The following is an 8,472-nucleotide window of genomic DNA, read 5'->3' on the forward strand; positions in this document are numbered from 1 at the left end:
ACCGTGTATCTTGTGGCTCTTCCCCGAAGTCAGAATGACCGTGCAAGGGAAACATTTTTATCAGTTCAGTACGTGGAGGCAATCTTGACAAGAGAACTAAAGACACTTATTAAAGAAGGCTTCCAGAACTGCTACAGAAAATAGCAAGAATGAGGGGATAAGTGTGCTAGAAGTGAAGGAGGCTGTTTCAGGGGAGTTTGTGGCAGTGTGTCTTTTGTTGTAACAGTTTTTTGTTAAATGCCTCACTATCCCTGAAATTTTTCATTCACAGTCTTGAGAAAGTGCAGCCTGGCCTGGGAGTATACCCCAGGCCACAGGCAGAGGGAGAGCAGTGATACAGGAGCGTGAAACTCCCAGCCTGGCCTGGATGAGTTCGTGTTAAACCGAAGAAAGCATTTTAGGAACAAACGGAGGCTGAGGGTAGAACTTTATTGGAAAGGAAAGCTTCTGTTGAAGAGGGACAGAAGGGGGACCTGAGCGGCTTGCTCAGAAAGCTGTCTCTTCCAGGAACTTTTATAGTGTAAAACCATGCGGGGTTGAGGTAGAGACAAAGAGATCTCACTTAGGCAGGTGCAGGGTGAGACTAAACTATGATCAGCGAATGGGATTACAAGCACCATTGCTCAGGTAAAATTGATTAGGCCCAGGACCAAGTGGGGTAGCGAGTCCCGTAGCAAGGGGGCATGAATGTGAAATAGGACCTTATCGGGAGGCCTTCAGACCGTAATTCTTCCTGAGTAATGGCGGCATCGGCATCCAGGGCCCTTCAGAAGGGTGGGCTCCATGGGGTAGCGCTGGGCTCACCTGCGCCACTAGCTCCTGGGGTGCAAAGGTCAGGAGAAGGACCCTGGCCACGGGAAGGAGAGCGCACTTCCTGCCCTGGGCCCTGGAGAGGGGTGTTCCGAAGGAGGCCCCGCAAGTTCTCAGGCGCGAGGGAGGCAGCACAGCTGCCTGCACAGTGGGGCTGTTGGGCAGTGTGTCACACCTAGAACCCACTGTGTTCAGGCCAGGATTGCCGCCTGATCTTCCGGAGCGGGGAGTTGCCAGAAGTGGAAGTGTCCCTCCCAAGCCACCTCGGCACTCTGTTGAAAAAAGCCTCGCAAAAAGACCTGGTTTGGAAAGCTCTGGACCACTGGGCCGTGGCTCAGTGGCTGGGTGTGCTTCGCAGGCAGGGGCCCCGCTCGCATCTCTGCCCCTGAAAGTGAAGTCAAATCCAACCTCTGGGGAGAGTTGGAAGAGCACTTAAAAGCCTCACAGTGTGTTTGTGGGTGCCACCAGAGCCTGTGCCTGGCATAGCTGTCCTGGCCATTTGCAGGCCGGGGGGACCGCAGTGATGGTCCAGGAGCGCTGCACTGTGCAGCTTGTTTGGAACGCTGCCGGCCGCCCTCCCAGAGGAGAGCACAGCGCTCACGGTCTCCTTGAAGGGGCTCTCACATTGAGAGCTGGCGGTCGCAAGTTGTCAGGAGGCAGCCACCAGTGACAGTCTTGTGGGGAGGGTGTGTGGGGTGACTTCGTTGTCCCATCTGAGAACTGAGGAGTTGGGAGGGCGGGTGGAGGCCTGCTGCGGTACCTGCATGTGCCAAGTGCTCGGTGACTTGCTTGTAAGGTGAACTTGTTTTTGTTACACTTGCTGATTAACCTTTGTGTATTCTTTTCAGAGAGCTATTACTTACCTTTTTCCAAGCGGTTTGTTTGAGAAACGAGCCAGGCCAATAATGAAGGTAGTTATCTTAATTTCTTTTTTAAAATTTCACTTAGTTTATGTGTTACAGTAATTATCTGATACATCTTAAATTTATTTTGCAGCATCCTGAACAGATTTTTCCCAAACAAAGAGGTAAGTCTGCTGAGAAGTGAAGCTATTTCTCTCACTGCGTGTGGTGTAAGAGCCATTTTCACTTGTGGGGTACTTGCTCCCCGAGGCCGAGGTCCCTGGAGTAGGTCAGAAATGTTTTGTGACTGTGGTGACTGGTTAGGTGACCTTGAATTTGGTCTGGTCACAGTTCTGCTGAATCCTAATTTAACACCAAGAATGTGTGTTCTAATCTGCCTTTTGTAAGAATTTGGTGTCTGTTGTCAGCTCAGTAAACTTTTATTTGAAATCTCTTAATTTTTCATTATCTCAGAAGCATGTTTTCACCTAATATGGATTTTTAAAATCTTTTGCTCGGTGATGTAATTCTGTCTTGCCTTATGTTATTACTGATCCGTTAGCATATTTCTTGTTATGTCCCATTTTCTCTGGCTTCTTTTAGTTTTCTCTTTTAAATGTGTAAAAGAAAAAACCCAAAACATCTTAAAACACGCAAGCACACATGTTCGCGACAGGGCCATAATTCATGTGTCTTGCTACCAGGTGGCTCTGATTTATTAGTAAGAAGACCAATAAAAATGATTAAATGTGTTTGCATCACCGGTGTCCAAGCCACCTGTAGGACGGTGTGTGTGTGCCACCAGTGGGCCAGGCCGCAGGGACGTGGCAAGGGGCCCTGAAAGTACACACCGTATAGACTGTATATGAGAAGACTCATATTGTGTGGACTGGTGGTAGCTGTCAGATAATTCTAAAAGTATTAATATAAAAATCACTTCTTTAAAAGATACTCAGAATGTAAACTTGGATTATCCTGGAGGGTTTGCATGTGTGTGCGCCCACACACCCAGACCCTTTGAACCTGCCACCGATACATCACCAGTGGCCTTCAGAGAACTAGAGAAACTTCCCTGAGGCGTCTGAGGACAATGTATGTCTGTATTTTCTGGGATTTCTCCCTTATCATACTAAAGTTGAACACAACCTTATCAGCTTGCCACCGAGTTCTAAAACTTTCCACTTAGTTTTCATGGAGGCAGCAGGGTCTTTCTTACTTGCACTTCCATTTCACCTGTGTGTGTACAAACCGTAACATTAATTATAGAAACCAGTACTGCCCTAATGCACGGCACGGGGGCAAACAGCGAGTCTTCCCTGTGGTGTAGCCGAGAAGAATCTGAGTGTGCAGCGCACAGGCAGTGTTCGTGTGCTTTTGCGTTAGAGATTACGAAGAAAGCGCATATTTCCATAGAAAGTTTGTTTCTGCTCTGTTACGTTAATGTTTGTGCCAACTCCTGCCTCTTGGACTCTGAGGACGTGCAGACCTCAGCATTCTGTTCTTCTGTTTCACTCTGCTCTTTGAAACAATAGCTTGTGTTTGAATATTTTATAAACGTACCCGCTGTTTACTGTTTCCTCACTTCTTAGCCGTGCTTGGCTACAAGCTGTACATTCCGGGGAAGTTAGGGGAGCCCTGGCGGTGCGCAGGGCTCGGGCCGTGGCTTTTCGAGAAGCGTCTCTCTCGGCAGGGGTTTTGATTGTGTCCTAATCTAGTTTTCAGTGTCTGGGGCTCCCTGCGTGGACCCGTCCTCCCCACTGCCCCATCCTTCTGTTAGCTGTCTCTCCCTGTTCGCGCGCTTTTGTCCTTGAAGCCTGTGCCAGGCTCATCACTAGGAGTTCGTGGTGGTAACAGCCGACGTGGAACAGCTGACACGTTCGTGTGTTGTCGCTCAGCGTCCACGTCCCAGGAGTATCTGCAGTTGGCAGCAGCTCACCAGATTGAAGTGACGCCTTTAGAATTAGCCAGGTGTTGATTGCTGGCTACCTTCTAGCTTCTACTTTGTAAGTACAAAAGGGACAGACTGATTTTTGCGGGCTTAGTTTTGGATAGTCGTGCTACTTGTGCTGCCACCCCCCTTATTAAAAGCATCTTGCCACAATACTGGAAGGTGAAGGCACATTGCAGGCTGGCGGCAGCAGCGAGAGGCGCCTGGGCCTGCGGGAGCTGGGGAGCCGCGCTGCCGGCCACAGATGCCTGGTTCTCTGCACAAACCACTGCCGCCAAGTGGGCCTGAGCGCGAGCCCCGTGCACCAAGCAGTTAGCGTGGCCACTTTGTGAAGCAGAAGCTGCTAGCTAATGCCGTACGCTGTACAAGCTTCTGTTCTCTTTATAAAAACAAAAATAAAGTTTAAAAATAAAAAAATATGAATGGCACGGCATTATTTTACAACTGAGATACAAGTACCAAGAACCACCCCTTTCCTGCCTTACTGATCCACTAGCCCAGGCTCTTCCTTCTGAGGCCAAGCAGCAGCGCCCACACCCTTTCTAACCTTTACTTTGATACAAGGTCTTGCTGAGTGGCCAGGCGGGCGTCAGGTTTGTGACCGTCTTGCCTCAGTCTCAGAGAGCGGGGACTGGGCCTGCTGCTGGGGCCAGCAGCGAGCATGCTTTCTATGCTGGTGTCGGTGGAGTGCTGGTGGGATTATGATGAAATAGGCCAGAGAAAAAGCTAGCAAAATCTGAAGAGTAGAAACCCTGTTAGTCGGGGCTGGGCAGATGGCTCAGTGGAATAAGCGCTTGCCTGGCAAGTGTAAGGGCCTGAGTTCACTCCCAGGTTCCGCAAAAAAAAAAAAAGAAAGAGAAACCCTGTTAGTCAGATTTTCTGCCTTAAAATCAGTAGGACCCTGTCATAGCTGAGTTAAGCAGAAAGTGGACATCATGCTTATAGGCTTTTGAGATGTAGGAGAGAGGAGATAGTTGCTGCCAGACTCTGCGGTGCGGACATTGCGTCAGGCAGAGACAGGTGTACACTTTGGTGATTTTAAAAGGCTAAAATGAGGTAAGAAACACCCAGCTTCGGAAGTCAGTAGAATAAATTAGTAATGAAAAAATTAAAACTAAGCGGTAAGATAAAGACAGCTAGTTCTTTGAACAAAACAACAGTGAAATCAACCAACTTCTGGCAAATTTGGTGAAGGAAAAAATCTTGAAAGAATCTACTAAGTGGGATTTTTAGGTTTTGTTATTTGGGTTTTGTAGTGCTGGTGAAGGAACCCAGGGTCTCACAAAGGGGAGGAGTGCGCAAGAGGCCTGGAGAAGCGTAGGGCAGGCCTAAAGGAGCATGGCGCCCGCTTCACTTTGAAGTTCTTACGTACATAGCAGAGAGCGTTTTCCCCAGGAGTGTAGGATAGTTTAGTATCAGAGATGTAGTGATGTAATTCTTTGTGTGATAAGCAAAATATACACATAGAGAAAAAAATTAAGTGACCTAACACAGTTGAGCTTTGACTTTTGTGGTAAAAATGCTTATACAAGAAATCAAAGTTGAGGAAAGACTGTAAGGAAGAACAGAAGCATCAGTTTCAACATGCACGTTAGATTCCGCTCAGGAGGGAGGAGGCCGCTGTGCAGACTCGCTTCTGCTACTCCGGATTTTGGAAGTCTCACCACAGGACTCTTTTCTTACGTACGATAAAGGCAGCACACACGTGCTCTGGGCGCCCTCAGTCAGGGACTCAGCTGCTGTTTGCAGATGCTGCGGTCGTCCTCTGAGAGAATGGGGAGCCCTGAAAGCGTACGAGGCTCTGAACACCTTTTCACAAGAGCCTCTTGTGAGCCGTGCCGCAGCGCAGTGCAGGCTGCGCCTCACTGAGCTCCAGAGTCGAGGGCGGCGCTGTGGCAGCCAGAGGCCCTCAGGGAGAGGGGACTTGCTGCTGCCCGTGGCACAGTCTGGGGGGTCTCTGTGCTTGCGTCTGTGTGCAGGCGTGTGTGTGTGTACTCTGCCTTCTAATTCATTTAGTGGGCATTCACAAGTCATTGCATTGCGGGGGGGGGGGGGGGACAGTTGGGCTAAGACTTGTGAAAGTCCTTAGGTCTTTGGAATACATTCAAACTGTAGGCCTGAATTAAATAGGGTGGCTAATGGGATAAGTATTTCTAAAATGACAGATATTAGGCCCTTAAGTCACAGAGAAAGCAAAAGGCAAAGATGAAAATCTCCACTTGTGAAGATAAAATTTTCCTTTTGACAAAAAGACTAGAAAATTTGAAGCATGACACCCAATAATATATCTAGAATAAATTATTCTTTAAAAAACAACCAACCAAAAAACTTAGTAGGTAAATGAGCAAAGGAAAATGAGCAACTCAAAAGTGAAGCAAATAAGAAGTAGCCAGTAAGCATCTGAGAATACCAGAGACCAGAGGTAATATCTTACACCAGAACAACACAGAGGCTGTTGCTCAAGAGATTAGAAATTGTAAATATTAATTGTCAGGAAACAGATTGGAATCAATCTGAATATTTGTCACTTTATCATCAGGTAGCTAAAGAAGCTCTCAGAATCATACCATGGAATATGTCCAACTGGTAAAAAGAGGTGGTCCTTGTGTATTAGCATAGATGAGAAGCAACTAAAACGAGGGCAGTACGTATTGCAAATACACGCCGGCACCACTTAGGTTCGTTTGCTTAAAGAAAACAGAAGCCACCTTCAGCTTCGTGCAGGTACGTGTGTGTAAAAGCGGAGTCCAAAACAGTAAACTCTCTCGCCTTGCCTATGGCTGAGGGATTCTCATGTTTAGTCTCTGTCAGAACAGTACTTACTTATGTGATTTCAGTCACCTATTTTGAAGTCTGTTCTTTGTTATAATAATTAACTAAATGGGAGAAGACAAGATAAATGGAAAATGCCTGAACTACATACAAATAAAAAGTGTGCAAATTCTGTAACACTTACATAGAAAATTATAAAACTTAGGGAAGGCTCATTGGTGAAGAATCTGAGTAAGTGGAAAAAAGACTCCACATTCTTGTGTGGGAAGACGGTATTCCAAGTTGTTGTTCTCAGGATTAATAAATTATAGTTTATTAGCTGTACTAAATGGTGTCATGGTGTGTTTGGGGGAGCAAGAAGCAGTGAGGACTTTTGCAGAGGGTGGGGGCAGATGTTCCCAGCACCCGCGTTAGGACACAGCAGGAAACTGATGTCAGAGGGTGGTTGTGGCATGGGATAGACAGATACAGGCCAGCATAGGCTTAGGTCAGTTTTTGTGAATCCTGAGACACATTTTTTTTTTTCCAAATTTTAGCATCTTGGCAGCAGGATGTACTTTTCAAGTAGGATGAGCTCTCAGCCCTGCTGTCGGTCCACAGCTGTATGTTATAAATACATGATGGAGTCCTGCCTTAGATACTTTCTTGTCACTGGAACAAAAATACCCATCACCAGAAGTTAGAGGAGGAAAGGTATACTGAGCTCAGTCTGTACTCAGCTGGCTCTGGGTAGGTTGGCATGGCAGAGGCGAGCCGCTAAGGTCGGGGCAGCCAGGACACAGCGGGCCTGCCCCCTTTCCTTTCTCATTCCTTCCAGGCCACAGGCCTGTTGGTTGGTGTTGTCCACACCCAAGGTGAGCCTTCCCTTCCTTCTGCGTCCGCCAGCCACACTGAACTGTACTGAGCCAATTAGTGGACTGCTCAGTGGTCTAGCCCTGTCCCCAAGCCTCACCTGTGATCTCATGGGGCTTTGGGGACATCCAGATACCAGCCGTAATCGGTGTCTTAAAATCTGTGGCACCCTAGTTTCAGTGAATTCAAGTACATGTGTGTATGCGTGCATACACATGGGCGTAATGTCAGATGTGTGTATATGTGTGTGTGTGTATATGCATGTGAAGTTAAATGTGTACCTATGTGCACAGGTACACCATGTGTGCTAAGGCTTAATCCCAGCGTCTGCCCGAGCTTACCTGTACAGCCTTGTCCACAACCATATTGCTGATCTCTTGCTGTTTTCTGACTAACCGTTGTAACAGTACAGTCAAAATCCATGCTCAGTAAAGATATAAAAACTAGAAAATGTGTGGACCTTCACGAAGTCTGTGAAAAGGATGCGGGACAAATGCGTTGGTCATTTGTAAGCCGCTGGCAAGCAATACGATTGTGTCTTTGCATCTAAATGCTCATCAGGACTTGTTGCGCTGTTTGTTATGCTGTTCATTTAAGTGTGTGCAGTTAACGTGCCCGTGTCTGCCCGAGCTGGTTACCCTCAGAGAAAAGACATGCCCCGCATATGCCTCAGGCAGGATCTCGGAGAAAAACACGTCATTGGACAAGGGCCCTGTTACTGGACAGAGTAATGGCTGGCTTTCTGCTTCATAAAAATGAATTCCAGATCAATTATATATCTGAAGATGAAGATAAGTAAAAATTCTAGAAGAAAGTCATTGGAGAGAAGCCAAGTCCTTTTAAAGCCTGCCTTCTGTTGGGGCCAGGGCTGTTTCATAGAGGGAAGGGAACTGTGCTGCTCCAGGACTGGTGGCCCTTGGAGTGTCATGGGAAGAGGGGTCCCAGGGAACCTGGCTGGGACCCATGATGCAAGTGGTTGAGATGAAGCAACAGATTCAACCATAACTTCTCAACCTTCAGAAATGCCACAGAGTAGCAGGCGTGTGACACACGGAGAAAATAGTTCACAGCACGTGTGAGGCTTGCAGATGCAGTTCTTGTCTTGATGTACAGGGTGGTGACTGCAGACCTGCGGGCAGAGGCCGTGGGGCCTGCGCCCGGCTTCCTTGTGCAGTTGCCCTTCTCTCAGGTTACTCTGCAGCTCTTCCCAGGAATGGCCATCTGCATTTCTGAGGGGATTACGCGGAG

General features: G+C 47.6%; 1 protein-coding gene across 2 annotated transcripts in view; it reads left to right on the forward strand.

Moving 5' to 3' along the window:
• Positions 1-8,472, forward strand: part of Mrps9 (mitochondrial ribosomal protein S9) — a 48,912-nt gene that overhangs the window by 23,115 nt on the left and 17,325 nt on the right. For both annotated transcript variants that reach the window (XM_004633203.2, XM_023717489.1), the window contains exons 3-4: positions 1,659-1,721; positions 1,807-1,837. In XM_004633203.2, coding sequence (XP_004633260.1) covers positions 1,659-1,721; positions 1,807-1,837 — 94 coding nt within the window. The remainder of the gene's footprint in view (positions 1-1,658; positions 1,722-1,806; positions 1,838-8,472) is intronic.

Source organism: Octodon degus, unplaced genomic scaffold, assembly GCF_000260255.1.
Source record: "Octodon degus isolate 3935 unplaced genomic scaffold, OctDeg1.0 scaffold00052, whole genome shotgun sequence".
Taxonomy (NCBI): Eukaryota; Metazoa; Chordata; class Mammalia; order Rodentia; family Octodontidae; genus Octodon; species Octodon degus.